Raw genomic sequence first — 27,972 nt, 5'->3', positions numbered from 1 at the left:
GTGCAGCTACTGTAAGACTTTTATACCACCATACATCAGCATTTCTGGTTTGAATATCATCTACTCCTGCTGCCTTTCCACATTTGAAGCCTTTGATGGCTTTTTCTACTTCAAGTATGGATATGTATTCCTGACTGTATGCCTTTTGAGTGTTTTTTACCACTGTGCTATAGTTTACCCACCAATTTGGGATCCCTTGACACTTCTGCGCATGTCAGAAAAAGGAGAATCCATTCCGATAATAAGGTAATCAGTCTATCTTCTGGGATGAGTTTGTTTATTATTATTATAGGTCGGAAAATTTAGCTTATCTTTAAGAACATTGCTGTTTTTAAAGTGTAACTATTTTGCTTGTATAACAGTTTTAAAAATGTACGTAGAGTGTTAACAAAATTAAAAAAAGGTATAGCATAAAACAAAAATGTAACTAAGTTTATTTTTAACAAAGTTTTCTATAAAATAAAAATAATTATACAGAAAAACAGAAATTATTTCAAATGAACTTAGATATTCTAAACTTACAGTTGAGAGAAATGAGACACTTTAATGTCCGAAACTGATTAATTATTTATGACTTGTTGTGACTCTTTTAACAAACCCATGCAAAAAAAAAATGTTGGAAAAAAAATACCATTGTCAAATTCTTTTAATCTTCAGAGTCACCTGAATCAGTGTCCGAATCGCCATCACTTTCACTTAAACTGATCACCAAAGGTTCGCATAATTCTTCGATAATTCTGTCTCTGTCCAAATATATATTTTCCAATGAGGTGACATGAGAGGAATATTTTCCCCAATTTTGAACTGTAATACTTTCAATCGCCTGTTCTGAAAGCTTAAAAAGTTTCAACATGTCAATATCCGCAGTTACGTTGTGATGGTGAATGAAACTTTTCACTTCTGCCCAAACATACTCAATAGCATTAATATCGCAATGATATGGTGGTAGACTCAAAGCTAGAAATCCATGCTCTTTGTGCATCGTGTCGAATTTAAATAGTTTAGTCGTGGGCGAGTTTCTTTTGACCAAATTAAGCAAGTCAATTTTTCGCATATCTGGGGAATGAGAAATGTTATTTGCAGGGAGCCAATCCATAAGAACTTGCTTCTTATTAGACCAATTTGGAACTTTGTTTAATCGAATAGAGTAATATGATGCGTTATCAATTATAACAACAGCATTTTTAGGAAGGTTGGGAATCGTTTTTCTTCTGCTCACTTTTCAAAGATCGTAGAATTCATTTGCCCATGGTAATCTCCAGTAGTTGAATTGGCTTTGTATAGTGAGTTTCAATTCAGTAAAAATCCCATTTCTCCACCCGCACACAAAATTATTATGTGCCGCGAGGCATTTCCGGTTTGTAGCACTCCACATTCTTCTTTAGATTGCCAACATTTTCCATAAGTTAAATTACTATCAATCCAAATTTTATCTAGATACACATTCGGTCTTTTCTCCTCCCTGAAATGTCTTATTGCTCTCAAATACTGCGTTCTAGATAAAACAATGTCACTTCGCTCCATGATAAGTTTCCTTTTATTCTGGGACTTTTTAAAACAAAATCCGATTTCATGAAGTATTTTCCTTAAAGTTTCTCTTTTCCAAAGAAAATTAATTTTTTATTTAAGCACAGGAATCAATTTCGGAACAGTTGGCACTCTTTTCTCGACCACATAAAATTCTTGAATAGTTCTTATAATGTCTACATCAAAATCATTCCAAGCTATGGTTTCGATGGTTTTCTTTCTCTGGTGCTTTTTTTTAGGAGATTTAAATTTTGGCTTACCTTCACCTTTTGATTCCCTATGAATTCTTTTAACAGTCGACCCCGATACGCCCGCAATTACACTTGCACATTTTATGACTTGAGAAAGGGGAACAAGAAGACGGCCTTCTGACGATTCTTTTTCGCAGAATGTCAGCACATTATTCAATATTCTTTTGCAAGAGCTACTGAAACATTTAACAACAGAACTTGTTGACTGTACTGGATCCATCATACAAATTAATAATTAAAAAAAATGCAAAAAAGTGACAACAAAAATCAAGCTAGTACTAGTACAGTGACAGACAAGAAAGCACGTGATTTCGCATGTTGGCAACCAATTCGTACATCCTTCATTTCTTTCTCACCTTCAGCATGAATCGACTATTCTTGGCAAAATGCCAAGAAGGGATCTACAAATGGTGGGCGAACTATATCACTACTTGTTTCATTTAGCAATTTTTCGAAGTAATTACTCCATACTTCAAATTTATCTTTTTCTCCCGTTTTCATATCACCTTTATCATCTCTAACTCCTCTTTCCTCCATTCCTAAGCTTCAACAACCTCAACAAGAATATTCTGTCACCTTGATATTTATTTTCTATGTTCTTGCCAAAGTCCTCCCATCACTTTTATTTAGCTAGTTTTACACAGTGTTTCGCTTTCTTACATTTGCCCCTGTATTCTCTAAGAGTAAAAGCTGACTTATTTGCCAGGAACTTTTGATATGTTTTCTTCTTTTCCTCCACTGCCTCTAACTTCCTGTGTCCACCATGGAGTTCTGATTTTTCTATCCTTGCAGACTACCCCACCACACATCTCTCTGGCTGAATCAATCAGGGTTTTCTTCAAGGCTTGCCACTGAATCTACAAGGTTTGGTTCCTGTTCTCAAACTCTTTCATTTTTTCTTCAATAATCTTTGTGTATTTTAGTCTACAGTTCACATCTGAGAGCTGCTCAACTTTTATTCACTTTAAAACTTTCTTACATGTTATTCTTTTCAATATGAAATTTAATTTTAACCTGCTCCAGACTAAATAGTGATCACTTCCAATTTCAAATCCTCTGTACACTCTGGTGTCCTGCACCATGGAGAAAACATCACTATCAATAATAACATAGTCAATGAGACTTTTCTTATTCCTAGCCTCTTCTCTCCATGTGAATTTGTGCACATTTTTATGTTGGAACATGGTGTTTGTAATAACCAGTCCATACATAATAACCTGCTCTGCTATTTAGATCCTCAACAAGGACCAAATTTTCCTTTTTCATTGTGTAAGTTGCTTTTTCTAAAACATCAAGAAGTTCCTCCACTTCTATCTTAGTAAAATTTTCTGTGGGACTATAGGCACAAATAAGTCTCATTGTCCAATTTCCCATTCTGATATTATCTCACATCACTCTATTTGTGACTGCCTGCCATTCAAGAAGATTAGCCTTGCATTTTGTGTTGAATAATATGGCTGCTACTCCTTTTCCTTGATTGTCATTCCCTGAATATAACATTTTGTATTTATTGCTCAGAAAGATCTCACTAGTTTTTATCTTTTTTGTTTCAGTCACCCCTATTATGTCGATCTGGTACTTATCGAATTCCTCAGCTAGCTCCATTTCTTTGCCATTCATGCTTGATTGTACCGATCTTTAACTCTGGTGATGTTGAGTTGGGGGTGTGCTTTCATATTTGATGGAAGGATATGATGTTTTTTTTTTTTTGAATACAGAAAAGGAGGAGTGCTGTTAATGATAACAAAAGGAATTATGCTTATTCACAGTGGAGATTAAAGGGGACAAACAGTGGCAGCGATTTGTGATGTATGGTGTGACGTAGAGGTGATCAGGATGAAATATTTAGTGGGCAATAAGAAGGAAATGTATAGGCAAATTAGCCTGGCAAATAAGAAGGGATGATCATTTTGGCGTGACTTAATTATGGTAACATGGATTGAAATACAGAGATGGCATCTGGAGGCAAAGAGAATGAATTTCTGGGATATTTGAGAAACAACTGCTGTAGGCAGTGTGTAACAGAGGGTGCACAAGGATCAGAGATCTTGAATTTAATCTCTCATCAGAAGATATTATTATAAATGAAGAGTCAAAATTTCTTTCAGTTGTCAAAGATGACCATGAAGTGATCTCTTGGATGGTGGCCAACCATGTAAAGATGTCTTTGAGAAAGGGATGTATGTGGAACTATATGTCTGGTGATTATGACACACTCAGGTAGCATGCAGCTATATCATGAGGAATTGGACAAAAAGGAGATCAGTGCTTCTTAGACCCAACTTGGGAACTACCTGGCTGAGGCAATGTCTGAATGTACTCCAAAGGTCAGTAAGTTAAATAACCTAGGTCTAAAATTAATGACTGAAGAGGTTAGGCATGCAGTCTGGAAGAAACAAGCATTGTATAGATAGCACAAGATGAGCAGCGATAATCAATTGCATGAGGTGTGCAAAGAGCAGATGAGAAAGACTCACTTGGTAAGGGCAGCAAAAGTATAGCATAAGCAGTAGTTAGCTAATGAAGGGTCAAATGAAATGCCATAGTCCTTTTGATATTTGGCCAGAAGAAAGAACAATTATGAAAGGATGATTCTTTCAGGGTTACATGGTGATCAGCAGTTATCATGAATAATTATGGAAGTACTACCACATTCAAGATCTTGCTTTAATTAAATTAAAATGAAATTCAATATTTGACCTTTATATCAAGGCAATCTTCAGGAGTACATATTTATATCAAGGCAGTCTTCAGGAATACATATATAAGTACATATACTCGCATGCACGCATACACGCGCGCGCGCATACACTTAATCACAAGCTATATTCGTAAACCTACATCAGCAGATTTCTGTTGCTATCTAAGAAAGATGGAAGAAGTGTATGGAATACCTAGTGAAATCCTAAACAACTGGAGGACAAAGGTATAATAGAAACATGGAAACTGTGCAACCTCGTTTACAAAGCAGGAGAATGCCTAAAGATTTCACAGAGAGTATTCTTATACCAATTGAAAAGAAAAGCAATCCTACTAAGTGCAGTGACTACAGAACTATAAGTACACTCTCGCATGCCTAAAGTACTGCTAAAAATGCTAAATCGACAACTGTATAATAGAGTGGAGTATTTTCTGGGGATGAAAAGACAGAGGAACTAGAGATGCAATTGGAGTAGTAAATAAAGAAGTTTATATATGTTTTGTCGACCTTTAAAAAGCATTTGACATGGTGACATGGGAAAAGCTGATGGAAGTGTTACACAAAATAGGTTTAGATTGGAGAGACCGAAGGTCAATAGCTGAACTATATATGAACCAAACTCCCATAATAAAGACAAAAGGAAGGGAGGAAAAAAAAAAAGTGTGATTGGCAGAGGCATAAGACAAGTAATCTGCATGTCAACACTCTTCAATATATTTGCAGAAGAAATTATAAAAGAAGCATTTGATGAAGAGAAAAGAGGTATCACTATGGAGTAAGAACAATACAAAATATTAGATTTGCAGATGATCAAGCAGTATTAGCTAATACTGAAGATGAACTACAGCATCTAATGCAAAAATTTTAAAGTATATGCAAGAAATATGGTATGAAAATTAACACAAAGAAAACAAAAATGATGAGTCTCCAGGAAACCAGGAAATGTTACGGTGATGATGAATAGAGAAAGTGTAGAGCAAGTGAGGCAATGCAAATACCTTGGTAGTATAATACAGGAAAATGTGACATGGAAATAAAAGAAAGAATTAACAAAGGAAAATATGCATTTTATAGTAAGAAAAATTTGTTTATTAATAACATGAATAAAAATTAAAAAAAAAGCTTATTAAGTGTTATATTTATAGCATGCTTTATATGGATCAAAAACATGGACAGTTGGGAAGAAAGAAGCTAAAATGTTGGAGGCATTTGAAATGTGGTTATGGAGAAAATAAAGTGGACTGAAAAAATTACCAATGAATGAGTATTACAAGGAGATGAAGAAGAAAGGAATTTACTAAAGACCATAAGACAAAGAAAGCATAACTGGTTAGGACATGTATTAAGAGAAGACAGCCTATTGAAAAGAATGATAGAAGGGAAAACTGAAGGAAAGCGACCAAGAGGAAGGAGACGACTAATGATGCTTGATGATGTAATAGACACTGATGATGATGATTCACTGTTTGGGCTATTTTTCATTTTGGAAATGCTATATATCTCATAGGTGAGCCAATCATATCCTTTGGACTTTTTGTTGAGATTTGGTTGGTTGATAAGCATTTCACAGGCTTCCCTTCATTTGTTCATAGCATGTTTAGATCCAGTGTAAGGACTAGGTGCCTTTCCAGTCACTAGTAGGATGTTTCAAGTACGTGGTCAGAAAGGCATGATTTTCTATGATATACATCTGGACAAGGAAGGAAAGAAGGAGACCTTTAAAAGAGTTTAGTATACTTATTATTTACTACTAAAATTTCTCAGTTACTAAAATTGATGGCTTGTAAAAGCATACGGCTTGTCCTTGAAACTGCAGCCTGTAAATTTTTTTTTTTCTTCTCCTCACTAAAGGCTGTTAAAGTATAGAATGTGACTTTCACTAAAAACAAACCGAAAAATAACTCCAAAGTCAGACTCTTTTAAAATTTAATGAAAATTGGATTATTATATTATTTTTTTGGTAACTTCTATGGGGTCAACAGACTCGCTGTGGGAGGTCCACTCAACCAGCAACAAGTCAATCATAATGAGCTTTGAAATTATTTACACTACGTTCATTTACAACACATTTAGGCAATGGATTCCACCCACAACTCCATCTAAAAAATCTACTCCTCACATCTTTATACAACTTCCAAGGATTGCCTCTCATTCTTCCCATCTTAACATCCATTCTTTTTATAATTTCTTCTGTATTAATCTGATAGAATTCCTTAACTAACTTGAAGGTCTCTGTCATATCTCCCTCTATCTACCAGCCTCTGTAATCTACATTCTCTCAAACGCTGTTCATAACCAGCAGTCCAGAGTCTCGATATCACTTTGGTTCATCTTTGGACCCTCTCTAATGTTTCTACATCACAATGAAAACTAGATGACCCAAATCTGAGCACAATAGACCATATATGGTCTGACCAATGCCTTATATAGAGGTACCACCACCTACTTATGTCAGTACTTTTTATCATAGCAGTTATACAATATGAAGTCTTTGCAACACATGTGATGTGCCCTCAGAACTTTAGCCCATTGTCTGCCATCACTCCAAGATCTCGAGTGATTATATCTCTGTATCCCAAAGTGTAACACCTTGCATTCATTAACATTAAAACTGCAACTCCACTCATTTGTCCAAGTTAAAAGTATGTTCAAATCTTCCTGTAGGGAATTAACATCAGCACTACTGATAATTCTACCATGCTTTGCATCATCAGCAAACATTTGAAGATCCCCATCAGTCCATATGAAATATCATTAACAAACAAATTAAACAGATTAGGCCCAAGAACAGTACCTTAAGGCACACCACTAGTCACCTTCCTTTTCTGAGACACAGCTCCATCATACAGAACTTGCTGGTATCGTTCAGAGAGCCAATCTCTGATCCATTTAACCAATATACTATCTAATCCTGTCCTCTGCAGCCTGTACACCAACTTATCATGTAGTAATCTATCAAATGCTTTTGCAAAGTCCAAGAAATCACTGTATATCATTCTCCCTTTTCTAACACATTCATCACCTTATAAAACATAAGCAGATTACTAAAAAAATACCTGCCCTTCACAAATCCATGCTGACTATCATAGAGAATCTTATATTCATCAACCCAATCCTGTATTCTATTTCTAACCAATTTTTCCAAAACTTTGATCACACCTGCAAATATACAGACCTGTTCTATAATTGGAAACTTTTGTTCTCAAACCATGCTTGTGGAGAGGTATTATTTTGCCTTCTTTCCAATCCTTAGAAGCCTTCCCCACTGCAAAACTTTCACTAAATAACCAGGACAAGGGCATGGCTAACTCTTTTGCAAATTCTTTAAAAATATATGGTGATATGTCATCCATTCCCACAGCCTTATTAACATCGACCCGAGCAACACCTGATCACCTCTGATTCTGTCACCTTTTATTCTCCTAATTCTTGCTTCCTTTCTGCATGTTGCACAGCATCATTCACACCACTATGATATACACTGATGAAGTGTTCGTTAAATAATTCCACTATATCATTTGCTAGGGTTACTCTACTACCATAACTATCCACCAGCATCAACCCTGCAATAATTATTTTTCCTCTTGCTTTCCACATAACAGATAAATTCCCTTCAATTAGCTTTAACCTAACTTGCCGATCTCCTCTCATATTCTACTTTTTTTATTTTAATGATATATATATAATAGATAAATAAGTTTTCTACAACAAACATTTAAAAAAATTATACCATCCAATACTTTCTACTTCTGGAGCTATAGCACATGCTCAAAATAAACCCATTTAGTTCTGTGCATTTTCTGAACCTCAAAATTTTGCATTACATACTTACACATGGCCTGTGGAATTGATCTGATCTCTATTCTGATTCTTGTACAATGTTTGTAAGCTTATTAGCAAATACATGCTCCTTTAAATAATCCCATAGGTAGAAATCAGTAGAGTTGAAATTGAGAGTGTGGGAACCCCACATAAATTCATTCTTGAGATTGGTTACCTGCATTTGATAATAATTCCCTACCATAATCTATGTGTGAGGTTGAGCACTATCCTGCTAGAACCAGAATTACTCCAAAAGTTGGAGATAAAAGTTTGGGATTTGATAAGAGGGTGGTTGATGGAGAGATATCAGACAGTACTTTATTCAGGAATAGAGTCCAGTAAAAGGCTTATGATTAGGGGCATGCCACAGGGCTCTGTTCTTGGGCCACTACTATTTAATTTCTGCATTAGTGATACTGAAAGGATATGAGAGGAACTATTCAGTTATTTGTTGATGCAAATTTTAGGTGAAATTTTGGGCTGAAAAAATTACCAGTCATGTACCACGTTGATGGAACTATACTCCAGGAAATAGATGAAAGCAGGGATTTTGGGGTGTTAGAGTATAAGGAGTTAAAGTTTAGAGGGCATATTGCAAAAGTGGCTAAGCAGCTCATTGGGTTACTTGGTTACTGAAGAATACCTTGAAAAGCAGCAACAAGCATGTTATTATGCCTCTTTATAGATCGTTGGTAAGACCTCTCCACTCCACACCTTGATTACTGTGCAAAAATCTGGTCGCCTGGGTTTCTTGGGGATGAGGAGGATATGGAGAGGACCAGGGGTGAGTGACCAAGATAATGTCAGGTCTATGGAATGAACCTTATGAGGACAGGTTGAGGATTTGTGGATTACAGAAATTGGTTGATAGGCAGAAAAGGGATAAGATTGAGACATACAAATTACTGAAGGATTTTTATAAGATTAATGCAGAGGAAATTTTTCAGAATAGGCCTGGCAGTAAGAGAACTAGGGATCATCCTTGGAAATTGAGCAAGAGTGTAGTAACAGGGCGTGAGGACTAGATTTTTTGCCGGAATAGGCTGCCAAAATCTGTTGTGGGTGCCATAACTGTGAAGGAGTTGAAAGTATGATAGATGGTGTGTGAATGTTGGATAGTGCTTGCATAATGTTAAGGGTCTCCCTTAATGATTCTAAGGCACTCCATGGAGTTGCCTATATAATAAAGTGATGCCAGTTCTTTACAGACATATCAAGCACATTCTTATATGGCTTCTTTTGTGATTGTGACATTCCCTCCTGCTCTTCAAAGATGGGACACCAGTTAGAATTATTGAGGAAATTGCTACCCAAATTTCAGCTTCTTGAAATGCTTGTGATCCCTTGTCCTCCAAGAAGACATTTTTAGAATCGACTTTTCTCTGGAGATCAGAGAAAAGTCGATTCTAAAAATGTCAGGTTGATCAACTGGATTCAGGATTGGCTGTCTGATAAGTATCAGAGAGTTGTGTATGGTGGGGGCAGTTTCAAGGAGGCAGAGGGTTACAAGTGGGATCCCACAGGGCTCGGTGCTGGGACCTATCGTCAAAATTGTCAAAAGTGCATCTTGGTGACATCCAAAGAAAACTAAGAAAATTTGGATGATCCTCAATTTGACCAAGTGGTTTGTTAGCCAATGTCATTTTTAGTTTATTCTCATCAGAGCTTCTGCTGGTTATTATTCTGCTTGATGTGTATATGGTAAGGATTTTTTTTTTTTTTTGAGATCAACAAGAATCTTCCTGACATTTCTAGGGAAATTCCAATGGACTGTTTTCAGATCTCATACAATTTTGAAAACTTGTTTTATTTACTTTCTAGGTCTTTTCTGAGTGGCTTGGATTCCTGAATTTGAACTGAAATGATGTTTATCTACTTTCTAGTTAGATTTTGGTTGCACTTTGTTTCTAGTGTATACAAGCACATCATTTGAAATTTAAGAAAAAGTGAATATTTATTTTTTAAAAATAATTTTAGCTGGAGGCATTTTTTTTTTTGTTTGGGAGGGGGGGAATTCATTTCATATTTAGTAAAGGCTGTTTTTGTACACCGCCAGTTATGTGAAAAGCTTCTTACTGAAGTTACTAATGTAACTCAGTGTGTAGGTATGCAGTGCATTTCAAAAATTTTAATTTTATTTTGCCCTTTATAATGGTTTAAACTGGAAAACTATAAAACATTTCTATTTATTATTTAAAAGAGAAATTTACAAATTTCATGCATTACAGGCCTTTATATATATATATATATATATATATATATATATATATATATATATATATATATATATATATATAAATAAAGATATATATATATATATAAATAAAGATATATATATATATAAATAAAGATATAAATATATATATATATATATACTCATGTGTCTTAATGGAGTAAAAATTGATGTGTACTGAATTTATTTGATATTTGAAAAAAATATATGTTATATGGAAAAAATGAGATTGAAAAATAAAAAAATATTTTTTATTAAATAAAGAAAATGTAGGAAAATGTTTTTCTATACTATAGAAAAAAAATATTTTATGTCAATACTACTTCTAATCCTTTTCCTCCTTAGATTATGCATTATGATGCATTTGAATTTCATGCGTAGTTCATGATAAATGTCATCACTTTTGGTGCTGCCATTGAGACAGCCCTTTGTGGTCAAAACAAGGGGCTGCATCAAGTACTACAAGCTCATTACAAAACAGCCTTTAAGACAGGTAAGAATAAGGATGGTTGTTCTTTTTACTTTAAAAAAATAAGTTTTTTTATGGTATCCTTAAAATTATGCTCAACAGTTTGGCATAATTTATATATTGCCATTTTAAGTTAATTTTCTAAATACTTAAATGCTACTTCTAAATACTTTCTTATAGGGTTTCCTACTGAGTATTGTTTTTTCAGTTTAGCCAAATTGTCACCTGTAAAAAAAATTATTTATTTTTTCCAGCAAAGTAATTTGTCTATATGGAAGATATCTCACAGATATCTTCCATATAGATCTGTTATAGATTTAATTCTTAAATATATGAGTAAATTATCTACAACTTCATGATAATTTTTTCTGATATTTGTGTCAACAAAAAATCTAATATTAAGAAGATCAGAATTTAATATAAGAAAATATATCAAGTCAAGTCATGGCAGTGACTTATTTGTCAAGTTCAGTGTTCTCTAATGCTAGTTACAGGAGTGAATGTTATCTACCACCCTTATTCAGCTGAGATACTGCCTGTCAAATTTGAAGCATTAAATCCAGTTAATAAGAGAATTTGAGTGCCATGAAAACACTGAAAAATGGCCAAACAATTCATTTTTTTTTTCTTCTCCTTTTCTTCTGTAGTTCCTCCATAAGGCCATTGAAATTTTAATGTTTTCGCATTGGTTTAAAAAAAAAAAAAAAAAAAAAAAAAAACCTAGTTCTGTTTCCAATCTCCCATATAGGATGTTTGGGATATTGACATTTAATGAGCTATTAAATACAGAGTGTCCCCAAAAAAAATTTGAAACTCAGATATATCTATATATCTTAATAAACACTTTGAATAATTATAAATACAGTGTTTATTAAGATATATAGATATATCTGAGTTTCATAATCCAAATTAAAGAAGAAAAATATAGAATCTTTTTAAGTTAGCAGAAGTGTTTGAACCGATGGCCATTTTGGTTCAGGCACTGCTGATAATGCAGACCAGTGGAATTGCAAACATCATGAATGATTTTCATTTGGTTCTGTAGGTAGTTTTTGGTATTGAGACCATATTGCAATATAAAGAGTTTATTAAAAAATAAACAATTAAAAAACCCAACAAGTTTCGTGTGTCGTAAGACTTACATCATCAGGGATAATGGTACATAAAAATTTTACGCAACAAAATCTTATTGATGATAAATTACACATATTAGATGTTTTTTATAACTTCACAATTGTTAAACAAATTTATAAACCAGAATACAAATGATATATTCATTACTGTATGCATGTTGGAACATTGCTAGATGTTGTCACGTTCTGTGGTTCACGCTTGCTATATCCTAGGTCTGTGGCAGTTAAATTTTTGATGAAAGCAGACCACACTTAAGCTGATTTAGCTACTTTTGCAATGTGCCCCCCCCCCCCCCTAAACTTCATCTCCCTATCCACCAACACTCCCAAGTCCCTGGCCTCATCAATCTCCTGGAGTACAGTTCCACCAATGTGGTATACTGCTGCTAATCTTTTCACCCCAAAATGCATAACCTTACATTTTGTCACATTAAATTGACATCCATTCTCCCTAGCCTAGAACTCCAATCTATCCAAGTCATCCTGCAAGATTTTGACATCTTCTGCATTCACTATCGCCCTACCCAACTTTGCATCATCGGTGAACAAATGAACTGTTCCTCTTAGTTCCTTCCCTATATCGTTAATGAACAAATTAAACAGCAGTGGTCCAAGAACAGAACCCTGCAGCACACCACTAGTCACAGGCCATCTTTTGGACTCTACTCCTGAATAAACTACGCTTTGATATCTCACCATCAACCACCCACCTATCCATCTCACCAACCCTATATCCATTCCCATATGTTGTAGTTTATGGATTAGAATTCCATGTGGTATCCTGTCAAAGGCCTTAGCAAGGTCCAGCAGTATCACTGTAAACCCATTACCCTTATCCAGTTCAGCCATCGCCATTAGTAAATTTGAGCAAGTTACTGAGGCATGATCTACTCTTCACAAAGCCATGCTGTCCCCCGTACAGTATCTCATTTTCATCAATCCATTCCTGTATTTTTTCCCTTGACTACTTTCTCCAAGACCTTGACAACGACTCCTGATATGCTGATCGGTCGGTAATTTGCAACCGTAGTCTTGGATCCTCCTTTATGCAGTAGAACTATTTTCCCCTCTTTCCACACCTTCGGGACTAAACCAGACCTGAGACTCAGATTAAACAACATGGTCAAAGGGACTGATAATTCTTTAGCCGCTTCATGCAAGACCCGTGCCGGTATACCATCTAATCCCACAGATGTATTCACATTAAGGTTCTGTAATAGACTATTCACCTCCACTTCATTCATCACGATTCCCATATAAACTAATGGTTCCTTCATTTTTTCAGTGTCACCACCTGGATGATATACTTTTGCAAAGTGCTCGCTCAGTAACTCCACTGTATCGACTGATTCAGTGATGTCCTTACCATCGTCATTCCTTAAAATCATTTTGCCGTGTATAGTTTTTTTCTTGCTTGCAGCATATTGAAAGAACTGTTTGGGATTCTCTTTAGCTTGAATAGCTAGTTTCCTTTCATAATCCGCTTTTGCTTTTTTTACCACACTCGTTACCCTTCTGGCCTGCACTTTATACCATTCGTGTGCCTGCAGGTCACCTCTTTCTTTAAATTGCCTCCACAGTTGTTTCTTTTTTTGCAGCTCAAGCTTAATGGTGTTATTCATCCATTTAACCCCTACTCGTTTTACTATTCTGACCCTAGTTATAGCTAAATCAGCTCATCAACTCACTTGGTTGTTGAAGAATACCTTGACGAGCAGAGACAAGCAAGTTATTGTACCTCTGTACCGAGCCTTGATAAGACCTCATCTCAACTACTGTGCCCAGATTTGGTCACCTAGATTCCTTCTTGATGGGTAGGAGGGGATCCAGAGGCGAGTGACTAAGATGATAGCAAGTGTATGGAATGAACCATATGAGAACAGGTTGAAGATTTGTGGGTTGCAGAAATTAGTTGATAGGCAGAAAAGGGGAGATATGATTTAGACATTAATATTGCTAAAGGGTTTCTATAGGATTAATTCAGAGGATATTTTTGAGATCAGGACTTGTGGTGGGAGAACTAGTGGACACCTATGGAAGCTGGGCAAGAGTGTGGTTAGCAGGGGTGTTAGAGCTGGGTTCTTTACTTTTAGAGTGGTAAATGAGTGGAATAAGCTGCCAGAGTGTTGTGGATGCTATGATGGTGAGTGAGTTCAAGGCAAGGTATGATAGATACTGTGAGAATGTCGTATAGTTGTGTGGAGATGATGTTTAGGGTCTCCCTCGATGAGTCTAAGGAGTCCCTGGAGTCGCCCGTAATAATAATAAAATTAAGCCCTGATTTTTATTGCATTGTGTAGGGAACCTGAGCATTTGTGAGGCTTCTTTAAAATTTTCTTGTGAAACAGTTGTTATCAATATATAACAATTTTGTTTGTTGCCAGAGTACTTGATGGCCAGTAGTCGTTGTGGAATGCCAGACCTGATTTCTGCTCCCTTCTTTTTTTGGCATCTTTTACATGTTCAGACATGCAAATCTCTCCTGACCTTCCTGTCTGGATTTCATTTGGTATTTGGGTGCATACTCTTTCGGTGGCTACCTTGAATTCATTGATTGATGAATTGAAAGTAGGTTTTGTGCCATAAACCTTATCTTTGATATGTCCCCATATAAAAAAAAAAAAAAAAAGAAAAAGAAAAAAAAAGTCCAGTGGTGTGAGATCTGATGAATGCAGGGGGGGGGGGGGGGCAGGGAACATTCAGTACTATCTCTTTGCTCAGTCTGTGCATGGCATGGCAATTCCTGCATCAAGTTCAAATAAACGACACCAGTGACAGTGTTGTTAAAAAAGAATTGTCTAATTAATCCCAATGCTGATAGTTCACATAGTGTTCCAGCGTAACATGCAGATTCTCAGTTGCCCAGTAGCAACAATTGCGTTGCTACTGGACAATAGAATTGAAAACCGCTCATCCTCTGCACATTTTGCCTGGTACAGATTTAACATTAAACCATCTTCCTATACCTCCTTCAATTCTAACTGCTGACTTACAACTCAAATAAAGACTAAGTATTGCTTGATATAATACACCATTGACATATAACTGTAGTGTTTTGAGTAGCTTTTCTCTTGGCACCTTGTCATATGCCTTTTGCAGGTCTATAAAACTTAAATACAGATCTTTATTATATTCCCACAATTTCTCAACTATTTGTCGTCAAGTGAAAATCTGATCCTGACAGCCTCTATTTGGCCTGAATCCAGCTTGTTCTTCATCAGGCTTCCCTTCTACAGCCTCAGCTGGCATGAAATTCTTTCATGTTGTACCATCATTTTATTTGTGGTTTAAGCAAATAAGAATTTGGTCGGCTTAATTGCAAATTGCCAGCCCATCTTCGTTCATTCAGTATTCAGGTAGATACCTAACAGGGTGCACCACGAGAAGGTGAGGATTGGATCTTTAGTCAGAAGCCTGCTCAGTTCTCTGCATTCCTTTAAAGGCTATGTGGAGGTCTTCTCTCAGTTATACAGTTTTGACCCTTATTATTAAAACTACATCAGCAGCTATTCATTTCCTGTAATCCTATTACTTTAGATTTTTATTTGCTGGCTGAGAATTACTCTGTCATCTGATTAAATTTATTTTTTTCTGGTATTCACTGCATGAGCTATTCTTTTTGGAGATACTATGTGGGTCATAGATGAGCCATCCACATTCTTGGGACTTTACAGCAATCGTTTTTTGTTGGGATTTGGTTGATTGAAGCATTTTACAGGCTTCCTTGAATTTATGTTTGTACCATGTTTTGGTACAAACATGGTCACTGTAAGGACTAGGTTCCTTTCATTCAATCTGGTAGCATGTTTCAAGTGCATGGTCAGAAAGGCCTGCTTTTTCATGGTAGAGGTGCATGATGTGTTGATTATATGCTTCTGTTTTGGGATTGTACATCCTGTTTCACATATGTAAGGTAGGCTATGGGTGCAATGGATCTGGTATACACCTGGGTGGGCAAGGGAAGGAAGTGGATCTTTAGAAGACCTTAGTATACTTTTTATTTTCATTGATTTATTTTCATTCATATGTGGGAAGAAGGGTCAAGCAGATGGATGTGCAATGAAGGAGGAAGCATGAGCAGCCAAAGAAGAGATGGAGGGAGCTGGTAGAAGAGGACTTGAGGATGAAGAACTTGGATATGGTGACAGCCCAAGACAGGAGGATGTGGAGGGGACTCATCATCATCAACAGTGACCCCACTTAAGTGGGAGAAGCTGCAGAAGAAGAAGAAGAAGATTGTCTATTCTTTTGGAAAATCCTCACATATAGGTGATGGCAATGTCCTTATTATTATTATTCAGGCCTCCATGGAGTCAAAAGACTCATCACGGGAGGTCCTACCTAGGAAACACAAAGTCTATCAAGACTCATCGCGGGAGGTTCCTTCTAGGAAACACAGTCTGTCATACCACTCCTTAAACTCATTGACCATTCTCGCTCTCACCATTCTATCAGGAAATGCATTCCATGGTTCAACCACCCTCCATGCAAAGAAACCACTTCTTACCCTCTTGCTCATAGTTTTCTTCTGTAACTTCCAGGAATGCCCCCCCCCCCTTGTCATCACTCCTTCCTGCTATTCAACCAAGTGAAAGAACTCCCCCAGTGTCAACCCTGTAACCACCTTTCAACAGTTTAAAAGTCTCAATCATATCACCTCTCCTTTTTCTATCCACCAAACTCTGCAGTCCACATTCCCTCAGCCGATCCTCATAATTAACATTGTACAGTCCTGCAACCATCTTTGTTATCTGCCTTCGTACCCTTTCCACAGTTAATTTATCTCCTTCAAATCCTGGGGACCAAATCTGAGAACAATAGTCTAAGTGTGGTCTGATCAGAGTCTAATACAATGGAATGATAACTCTTTTATCTCTGCAGGTCAGCATCCTTCTCATTATTGCAGCAATCCTCTGTGTTACCTTCACCATCTTTACAATATGTCCCCTGAATTTCAGGTTTCTATCAATCATCAACCCCAGATCTCTTATCTCCCCTACTTCCTCTAGTACAGCTCCTCCAATAGAGTATGCAACGTCCCGTCGATGTGTCCCAAATCTCAACACTTTACACTTTGCTGCATTAAACCGACCCCCCCCCCCCAGTCATTTGCCCATCTGTCTAGCTTATTCAAATCCTCTTGCAGGGCTACCACATCTGCACTATTACTAATAACCCTTCCCAGCTTCCCATCATCCAGAAACAACTGAATATCAATCCACTGACAATGTCATTGATATAAAGGTTAAACAATATAGGTCCCAGTACTGAGCCCTGTGCGATCCCACTTGTAACCCTCTGCCTCCTTGAAACTGCCCCCACCATACACAACTCTCTGATACTTATCGGACAGCCAATCCTGAATCCAGTTGACCAACCTGACATCCAAACCCATGTGCTGCAACTTAAATATCAGTTTATCATGTGGCACCCTGTCAAATGCTTTCTAAGTCCAAGAAAATGGCAGTATATGCCTTTCCTTCATCTACTGCTCTTATAACTTTATTATAAAAGGCCAGCATATTACTAAAACAAGAGTGCCCCATGTTGACTCTCACAGATAGCATTATCCTCATCTGCGCAATGCTGTATACGGTTCCTCACTAATTTCTCCAAGATCTTAACAACTACTGATGACACACAAACTACCGCCCTTATACAATGGCACTATCTTACCTTCCTTCCATTCCCTGGACACCTTTCCTCTAACCAGACTTTCATTGAAAAGCCAGGTCAAAGGAGCTATCATTTCTTTAGCACATTCTCTCAAAACTTGGTGTGAAATACCATCCAGTCCCACAGCTTTACTGACATCCAGAGTACTTAGCATTTGGAACACACTCTCCTCCTGCACTTCTAAACCTCAAACCTGCCCTATCCCTCTAGTATTTAAATTTACTCCTCCAGGATGAAATACTTTAATAAAGAGTTCATTGAACAATTCCACTATGTCCTCTGGATCAGTCACTCTATTCCCATTTTTATTCCACAATGTCATTCTTCCAAAATCATTTCTCCTCCTACTGGCCACATAGCTAAAAAATTCCCTAGGATTTTCTTTAGATCTTAGTCTCTTCAATCTTAGACTGGAATATGAGAAGTCAATCTCTTCTCATATTCCAGTTTTGCCTTCCCATACTAGTCACTCTCCTGGCCTGTGTTGTCTTATATTCTTCATGCATCTGCTCTTCACTTGTATCCTTATATCTCTTCCATAGCTTCTTCTTTGCACTTCCTGTTTAATATTCTTTGTCATCCACTTTACTCCAAATTGTGTCCTCTTTTTCACTTGTGGAATATAGTTTACTATTGCTGCTAACCAGTGCTTTTTTTCTGGAAAAAAAGATGCTGGTACTCACCATGAAGATGTTATTGCAACTTCCACACTTTTAACATATCCTTCGATATATCCTCGTCGTCTCGCTTTGTTGGCACGCTTTGTGCACTGCACTCTCCTTATGATCGTAAATCTTTTTTTCTTAATGGCATTAACTGTTGTTTGTGAGATTCTCCAAAATGACTGATTTTACTATTTGCCCATTCTGCTGAAATTTTCGTTCCCATCTGTTTATCAACGACAAGACTTTCGACATCACGACACACTTTACAGCCCAACATTTTCTTCTTCACATACAGCCATTCATTTCTCTCGCAGAAGTCATTTTTCTGCCGAAGTGTACAACATTCGGGCCAATCATTATCAGAATCTACTTTCTTTTGACCATTTCAATCTTCAGTCTTGGTTTCATGATACTCTTCACCAAGTGTATTTTCAGTACTAATTTTCTGTTTTAGAGTAGAATCACAAGTAGATTCAACATTTCTGCTTCTTCAGCCTTCTTTTTACTCATTGGCATAAAGTAACTACTTATTTTACTCATTTTGAATAATGATTGCACTGATTTAACTTAGATTAATTCAAAACTCACTTGAATACCTGCATGTTGCAGAGTGAATATAGAACTGATAAACTGATATTGGAAGCAATCGGAAGTGAACACAACTTCCTGTTTCTGGTTGCATAACAACCTATTAAACATTTTTGCAGGGTACCAACTTATGAGTAATCAAAACTTAAAATTCAATTCATGAGCACGGTACCATCTACCGGAATATTTATAATACATTTTGCTGTCAATAAATCGCAAATTTTTAAAAACTTAAGAAAAAAGGTGCCAGTACTGCATACCGTTGCATTCCGGCAGAAAAAAAGCACTGCTGCTAACAAATCACCTGCCTTATAATTCCACATACATTCCCATCTCTTTGATACTTCTGCATGTCTATTCATCTTCCAAGTCAAAACCACATGGTCACTCTATCCAACTGGTGGAAGAGATGTCATCTCAGTTATTATCAACTCTTCTGATATGACCAAATCCAAAACTCTTGAACTTCTTGTTCTCTCTATTACATGTTGCCTAAGACATTTGCCCCTCAAGAATTCTAGAAATTCTATTCCCTTATTGCTACATGCATCTTCCTCTCCCCAATTTATACTGCTGTAGCTAAAATCTCCCATAACAATCATTCTTTTTGCACTTGCCAAGCTCAACTATCTAAACATTTCCTGGACCCCATGCTCTGTACTTCTTGATTTGTAGCAACACCCCACTAAATATCCTGTCTTGCCCACCTCTACCTCGCACCATATGCTTTCAAAATCATTATTGTCACTGCCTTCCAAAGCCTCCACTCTTAGAGGATATAAGTCATCACTTATCATAAGCAGTACTCCACCACCATGCTTTCCCTTCCTATCCTGCCAAAAAATGCTGTACCCTGCTACTTCTATTCCTGTTATTATATCCTCTTCTGTTAACCATGTCTCTGTGATCCCAATAATCTTTGGCCAGGCTGATATTATCATTGCCACCAATTCCTCTCCTTTATTCTGCATACTTCTGCCACTGTTTCTATATCCAATTATCCCCTCTAGACTCCACTGGGCTCAGTGTTACCTCATGTTGTCTCCCTTCTTCCAAGTACCTATTCCCACAAGAGGTCACCCCTGCTACCATCCACCCTGCACATTCTAGTTTCCCTGCATTGACACACTGACTCGTTCAGAACAGCAATCTCTCCAGATGCCTACGTCCTTCCTCATTCAAATGCAAGCAGTCTCTCGCATACAATTCCTTTCTGTCCTCAAACACCCTCCAAGCATCCGCATATTCCAATCCTCTCTTCTGACACATTCTAGCTATTATATTATTCAATATTTCTGCTCTTCTGCTCAGCTCGTCACAATCATACCTAGGCAACACGCACACTATCTTTCCTCTCTGCGTCTTCTTTTGTACAATCTCAAGCAAGAATCTCATATCTCTCGCTGCCCAATTTACATTACCTCTCAAGTCATTTGTTCTTACCATCACAATCATCTCATCTACCCTTTCACCCCTCTTAATTGCCATAGCCACACTTTCTATCATTCCTCCAGGCAAACACTCTTCATGCAGCCTATCTTGCACACCATGGATAATTGAGTCCCCATACATTACACCTCTCACCACCCTGTTCCTCGACTGCTCACATGCATCCTCCCCCCCCCCACTTCTCTCTCTCTCTAACACTTTCTTTCTGTGTTCTCCTACTCACCTGCCTTCCTGACATCTCTCTATCCCTGGTTCCAGCACCCCTCGCATTCTTCTCATTCCCTCTCTCCTACTGTTTCCATCTATTATTCCTATAACTCTCTTTCATTCTCTCCTCTTCTATCATACCCATAACTCTCTCATTATTGCAATCTTCATTTTTGGTTGTATTTTTGGGAAGAATTCTGTGGATTGTTTTTTTGTTGTTGCCATTTTTTTAAACATTTTTGTTATTGTTTCAAATTCATTTTTCAGAGCCTGCTCATCAGAGTAAATTGTTAAGGCTCTGTTTTTGAAGATGCAAATAACATCCAGTTTCTGCAGAGGATGGTGCTATGAGCCTTTCTCACGTTTACTGTTTTCATATCAGTTAGTGATTTACAGGTTTTCAATAATCACTGTGATTTAAATTAAATTAAATTTAGACAATAAAAAAATATTAGAGTTTTGAGTATCATTTACAATGCTTAGCTTAGACTGGAAATAAAAATCAGCCAATCAGCCAGAGTTTAAAATTTCTGCAGTATGTTCTCTGGAAGAAAGACGAGTGATTTTATTATTGCTAAACAGGCCACGTATTGAGCTGTATGTAGCATTGCAGAAGAATATTTTTTCCCCTCTTCCATCATATTTTATTATGGTTCTGTATACTGTTGTGGACTTCCAGGCTCATTTTCATAATATTCCAAGTCCCATCATGTGCTCTACTTCTGGACATATTCCAAAATAGAAGTAAAAGAAATTGGAATATTTAGTATTGCAAGCATGACTAAGCAGAGCATGTAATTCTAATTTATTAGTTACATCATTTGTTGTTGATGACAACAAAAAAAATCATAAATTTCCATCTAGAGAATATTAAGAAGTCTTATTAATTACTTTATTGTTGATATTAAATTATAAGAGTTGCTTAAAGATTTGAAGTTAAAAGAAACTGGGAGCTTTCACATAGCCTATAAGGAATCTAGAGGACCGATGGTGAGTGACCTCTGATTAATCCTCATCACCTTCCTGCAAAATGTCACTATTATTAAGTAACCATTTGGTTGGTGAAAAAAATGGATGAACCAGAAGATTAGCCAAACTGCTTTGTTCTTGTATTCTGCATTGGCTAAAACTACACAAATTATGATGTATCTTCCTCTCCCCAATTTATACTGCTGTAGTTAAAACATCCAGCATAAAGATGTTATGCCAGCTGGGATACTGCCTGTTTACACAGTACTATTTTTATCAAGGTTTTCGGTAATCACTGTGATTTAAATTAAATTAAATTTAGACAATAAAAAAATATTAGAGTTTTGAATATCATTTACAATGCTTAGCTCAACAACTAGAACACCCTCAATAGATTGTAGATAAACAATCAATATATAAATAAGCATTAATGGAAAAGAATTAGCTAGCAAAGGAGTAAATGAAATGCCATGTTGGCATAATCGATGTTACTGAGAATAAGAAGACCAAAACAGGTGAGAGCCTTTTAAATAAGTATACGATGACTTATTCAGATATTTGAGATTAAGGGAAAGAAGGAAGTAACTATAGTTTTGAGCCCAGTAGAGAAATTATTACAGAAGACAGTTGACATAAAGGAAAATTTGGTTCTCATTATACTTAAATTGCAGAATAAGAACTAAATCAGAGACATAAATCTTTTGGAAAAATTTGGAGAAAATGGGAAATCTAATAATGGTAACTGCTAGATTTCTGATCAGGAACAGAGATCAGTCATTACTGATGAAATTTTCCAACAAACAAACAAAACACACACACACACAAAAAAAAAAAATTTCCATGGAGAGAACATGAAGTCGTTAAGAATTCAGGATACAAAAGTATATAAGAAGATTTGAAATAGGAAGTAGCCTTCAATGAATAATGTGGATAAGAATAAATATCTCATTTGCACTGAAAATGTAGACTAAAGTTCTGAAAACAATCAAAGTTGATCTGTAAAGAAAAAATAAATAAATAGTAGACACTAGAACTTGTTGCTTGTTATGGAACAATCTGTGAAAAAAAAGTATTTGAAGAAGTAGTTTATGAAAAAAGAAAATCAGAAAACGTTTTTGGCTAGCAAATCAGCATGTTCTTAGAGAATATAGAGAAAAACATAGAAATCCTAAGTTATTTGTAAACAAAATTCTTGGGAATATTTTGGAATGCAATATAGATTAGTATTATGAAAATCGGTAACTCTTCCTTAGAAATGAAGAAATGCAAGTACCACAAAAGGAATCCGAGACTGTAAAGTGATATTAAAAGGAAGTCTAGACTAATTATTTAAAAAAAAATTAAATGAGCTGAAAAAAAAAGAAAGAAATAGACTGAAGTAAAAGCATCAGGAAAAAGATCCAGTGGAACACCAAGATAAAGCAAGGAATGCTGAAATAAAAAAAAAAATAATAAAGATGAAAATGTAAGATCTTATCAAATCAGACTTGACAAATATTAGATTAGTTTGGAAGAAAGTTGTTAATTACAGTAGTCATAAAAATCTTGTGTTACCACAATAAATAGTTGATGATACATCCCATGAAAATATACATGAGAAGATGTTAAATTATTAATAAATTTATAATGAAGTTTCATTGCTTATTGTGTAATAATTTTGATAATCTTGATATTCTAGTTATTAATAAAAGCAGTTTATTTACTAATTGATTTACTTTTATTAAGTGTAATAGTGCAACTCCAGAAACCATTGTGAAAAGAAAGCCAATTTCCATTAGATCTGAAGGTTTAACACCATCTTTAGTGACAGAAGATGAAAATATCAATAGTTGTTCCCTTTATAATGACAAAGATGTGTTGGAACAAGCAGCCACCCACTATGAACATAATGCTTCAACTGTGGGACAGGATAAATTACAAAATCACAAAATGGCCCATAACTTAACCTATCCTTCCGTCCATTTAACAGATCTTCTGAACTCTGTTATGTTTCCCAGTGAAAGTAATCCACTCATTTTCATAAGACATGCAGACAGAATTGTTGATCTCAATAGTTTCAAGAAGCTAACAATTGACTCCGAGCATCCTTTTAACTTCAGGCAATCAACACGAGAAGCAGGATCATTATTTCCTATTGTGGATAATAAACATTTCCCTCAGGTACAAATAAGTCATGAATTAACTGACTCTAAAGAGAAAGAAGAAAGTAATGGCAAAGTGACAGATAAACAGAAGAAACTAGTTCTTTTAAATGCAATCAAGCCCTCTGATCTTCAGTGGCATGAGGAAACTGTTGAGTTGCGATTTTTGCCATCTTATTATAAGAAACTTTCAAAAATTCGTTTAACAGGTAAGAAATATTGATTTTACTTTATTTTAAAATCTTTTAAATTGTTTTAAATAAATTATTTTTATGATAAATAAAATAGATTTTATGATAAGATAAAATAATATAATAAATAATATTATAACTAAACATTGATTTCGTACAGATTAAATTTCATGAGAAGGAGATGAATTTTTTGAGTACTTGAGAGATGAGATGCCTTAGGATGTCAGAGGAGTTAAAGTTGTGTCTTTTCTGCTTCCTGTGAGGGGCAGTTGTTGAAACTTAGATTATAAATTGAAGATGCGAAGACATTATATTCATGGTTTAATCCTTTATCCAAGTGTAAGCAAACAGAGTTTGTGCATGAGTATCTTCATGACTGGGCTGCTTCTATGTAGAGGCTAGTGACTTCACATCAATTGCATTAGTATTCCATAATGCAAAGCATTATGTGATACTACCCTTTTAGATGTGTATAATGCTGTGCATTATGGGAAGGGCCTCTACCCAGACCAGTTTAACCTTTATTAAGCTATGTTCAAGTGTGGGTATACATCTCCAGAAACTGAGTGATCTACAAGATCACTTTAATTCTCATTGAGTGTCCCTAAGGATCCCTACTGAACTCATAACTCCTGACCTGAATCACTCAGTGACAGGCAAAATCTTCCCACAGAGTAGAACTGCTCTACTCCCTAGGAGGCAAGCAAATGTAAAGATTTATACATCATCAGTGCGCACCAGACCCAGAAGAGATACCAAGGATGAAGTAATGCAGAATCATATATTTCTCATATGCAAGGAGTAAAAAGCTGTATCATCTTATTATTAAAATACTCTGAATCAAAGATACATGTTAAAAGTTTTTCTACTTGGTTAGACTATAAATTAAAGATGCCAAGAAATTATATTCTTGGATTAACCTGAGTGTAAGCAAAGTATGCAAAAAATAAATAGAAATACAGAAAGAAAAAGATTGAACACATTATCCTTCAATGTGTTCAATCTTTTTCTTTCTGTATTTCTATTTATTTATTATTGGGTGGTCTATTTTTAGTTCATTATGTATTTCTGTGTGCTTCTTTCTTTTTGTTCCAGAGCATATAGCCTGGTTCTACGTAGGAATTTCATTTCCCTACTTTTTAATGGTCCATAATTCACTTCTATGTGGTAGAGATGGTCTTGTCAGAACTTCATGAAGTCTCTTTTGTTTTTGAATTTGGTTATGTTTAAAAATATTATTGATAATTCTTGTTATCTTTAAGAAGTTTTAAATTTTCACTTTATTGTTATCTCATCATTGTAAATCAGAATTTTACTAATTCTCCTTTAGACTTTAATAGCTATGATTTTGTTTTATATATTTATTGGTTTCCATTCTGTAACTTCTTCATTGGCTCTTGTAACTGAATGTTTTGGTGTATGTTAGTTATTTCTGAGAACAGCTGATTTGGAATGTTGAACTTCTTGGGTATAATCCATAGTTTGTTCCTTATGATTATGTATATATGTATAACTATTTTGTATACATTTGGTCTCTTCACCGTAAGATCTCTTTATATTTTTTGTTGAAAGTTTTTTTACTTGGTTATCTTGTAAATTAAAGATGCCAAGAAATTATATTCTTGGTTTCATCCTCTATCCAAGTGTAAGCAAACAAAGTTTGTGCATGAAATCACTTCATGACTGGGCTACTTGTATATAGAGGTTAATGACTTTGCATCAATTGTCTTGGTATCCCATAATGCAATGCAAATATCCTTATGGACATGTAGGATGCTATGCATTATGGGAAGGTCCACTACCCAGGCCGGTTACACTGTATAAGTGAAGTCTCCAAAAACTCAGGCGATCCCCTATATCACTCTAAACTCAGCAAGTGCAAGTGACCCGAAGGATCATTTTACTCAGTGGTGGCTCCACTCAGAGACGGGCAAAAATCTGCCGCTGAGCAGAGCTGCTCATATATCAGTGCAGCTACCACTTCAATGCTAAAGTGCATCAGTGGGAGCCTGACTCAGAAGTGATACGAACATGTTGAAGTAATGCAGAAATATGACTTCTGTATTACTTCAACCTTGGTATCACTTCTGGATCTGGCTCCCACTCATGAGACCTCAATAAAGGTTGAAATTGGTCTGGGTAGTGGCCCTTCTCGTAATGCATAGCATTATACATGTCCATAAGGATATGTGCATTGCATTATGGGACACTAAGGTGATTAATGTGAAGTCATTAGTCTCTATATATTTTTATTTGTTTCCACTTGGATAAAGGATTAAACCAACAAGAATATAATTTCTTGGCATCTTTAAATTTTTATGTCAGGTGATCTCATGTTTCTCTGTTTTATGTTTACAACTTTCTGCTTCTACTGATTTTTGTATTTTTCTATTCTTTATATGCTTCTTTCTTGTATTTAATTATCATCATCATCATCATCATCAAATTCCTGCCATGTACCCTCAAGGGGTGTACAGGATATGACAGTACTACATGAAAAAATTACATCATTACTAACTTCCTATCTACAATTTTCCTCCAAATCAGTCTGTTACTTGTCAAGACTCCAACATTATCAGATCTTATATTTCTATCATCTAAGGCACTTTGTACCGTATCAATCCACCTATATCTTGGTCTTCCTCTGGGTCGTTTTCCTGCCAACCTGGCAGAGAACACTTGTTTTGCTAATCTTTCCTCCCATTCTATTTAAGTGACCATACCATCTGAGATTAGCTCTGCTAACGCATTCCTGGATGCTGACAATGTCAAGTTCTTTTCTAATATCCTCATTTTTAATATGATATTGCCATTGATGCCATCTGTTCACGCCTCTAATCTTTCTCAGGACTCTCATATCTGTGGTCTCTAGTCTTTGGTGAAGTGTTTTACTTCTGACCCAGCTCTCAGATCCATAAGTTAAAATTGGTTTGAACACAGTCTTGTATACAGCTAATTTAGTGTTCCGACTAATTTCTTTCTTATTCCATATGAATTTATTCAATTGACTTCCCACGATACCAGCTTTGCTGATTCTGTTGTCTATTTCTATATTTAGTTTACCATCTTCAGTAAAAATTGTGCCTAAGTAGCTGAAATGGTTTACTTGTTCCACAGGTTCTCCATTCACAACACAGTTGACATTTTCAATGATTCTGCCTATTTTCATTGTCTTTGTCTTTTTATTGCTGCCCTTCATACCATATCTATTACAACAGCTATTCAATTTAGTCAGAGAATCTTGCAGACTTGTAGCGGATTTATTTAGAAGTATAACATCATCCGCATAAAGCAAAGAGCTGACATTAACATCTCCAACTTTGATATCAGGTTTAATACCACATTCCTTCATAATGTGATCCATATAGATAATGAATAACAGAGGGGATAATGTACATCCTTGTCTCACACCAGATTTAACATTAAACCATCTTCCTGTACTTCCTTCAATTCTAACTGCTGACTCACAACTCAAATAAAGACTAAGCATTGCTTGATATAATATCCCATTGACACCATATAACTGCAGCGTATTGAATAGCTTCTCTCTTGGCACCTTGTCATATGCCTTTTCCAAATCGACAAAACTTAAATACAGATCTTTGTTATATTCCCATGCTTTCTCGACTATTTGTCGTAAAGTGAAGATCTGATCCTGACAGCCTCTATTTGCCCTGAATCCAGCTTGTTCTTCACCAAGCTTTTCTTCCACAATTCTTCTCAATCGTTTCTCAAGTATACTTGCATAGATCTTGCCAGGAACACTCAGTAGGGAAATACCTCTGTAATTCTCACATTCAGTTTTATTTCCCTTTTTATATATGGGTACTATGAGAGCTCTACTCCAATCATTGGGAATTCGTCCCTCCGTCCAGGCTTTCTGAACTATGCAGTGCAGCCACTGTAAGACTCTTATACCACCATACTTTAGCATTTCTGGTCGAATATCA

At 35.9% G+C, this 27,972-nt stretch overlaps 1 protein-coding gene across 1 annotated transcript in view; it reads left to right on the top strand.

Annotated features, from left to right (window-relative positions):
* Cox10 (Cytochrome c oxidase assembly factor 10) overlaps positions 1–27,972 on the top strand; it is a 73,043-nt gene that overhangs the window by 8,692 nt on the left and 36,379 nt on the right. Inside the window, exons 2-3 of the mRNA XM_090407300.1 lie at positions 10,880–11,027; positions 23,416–24,040. Of these exons, the coding sequence (XP_090263426.1) occupies positions 10,926–11,027; positions 23,416–24,040 (727 nt within the window). The 5' untranslated portion in view covers positions 10,880–10,925. The remainder of the gene's footprint in view (positions 1–10,879; positions 11,028–23,415; positions 24,041–27,972) is intronic.

The sequence above is a fragment of the Typopeltis vanoorti genome, chromosome 17 (assembly GCF_054136105.1).
Source record: "Typopeltis vanoorti isolate ZY-2024b chromosome 17, IOZ_Tvanoo_1.0, whole genome shotgun sequence".
NCBI classification, from domain to species: domain Eukaryota; kingdom Metazoa; phylum Arthropoda; class Arachnida; order Uropygi; family Thelyphonidae; genus Typopeltis; species Typopeltis vanoorti.
The sequence above is the reverse complement of the archived record's forward strand: the minus strand, read 5'-3'. Positions and strand labels throughout refer to the sequence as shown.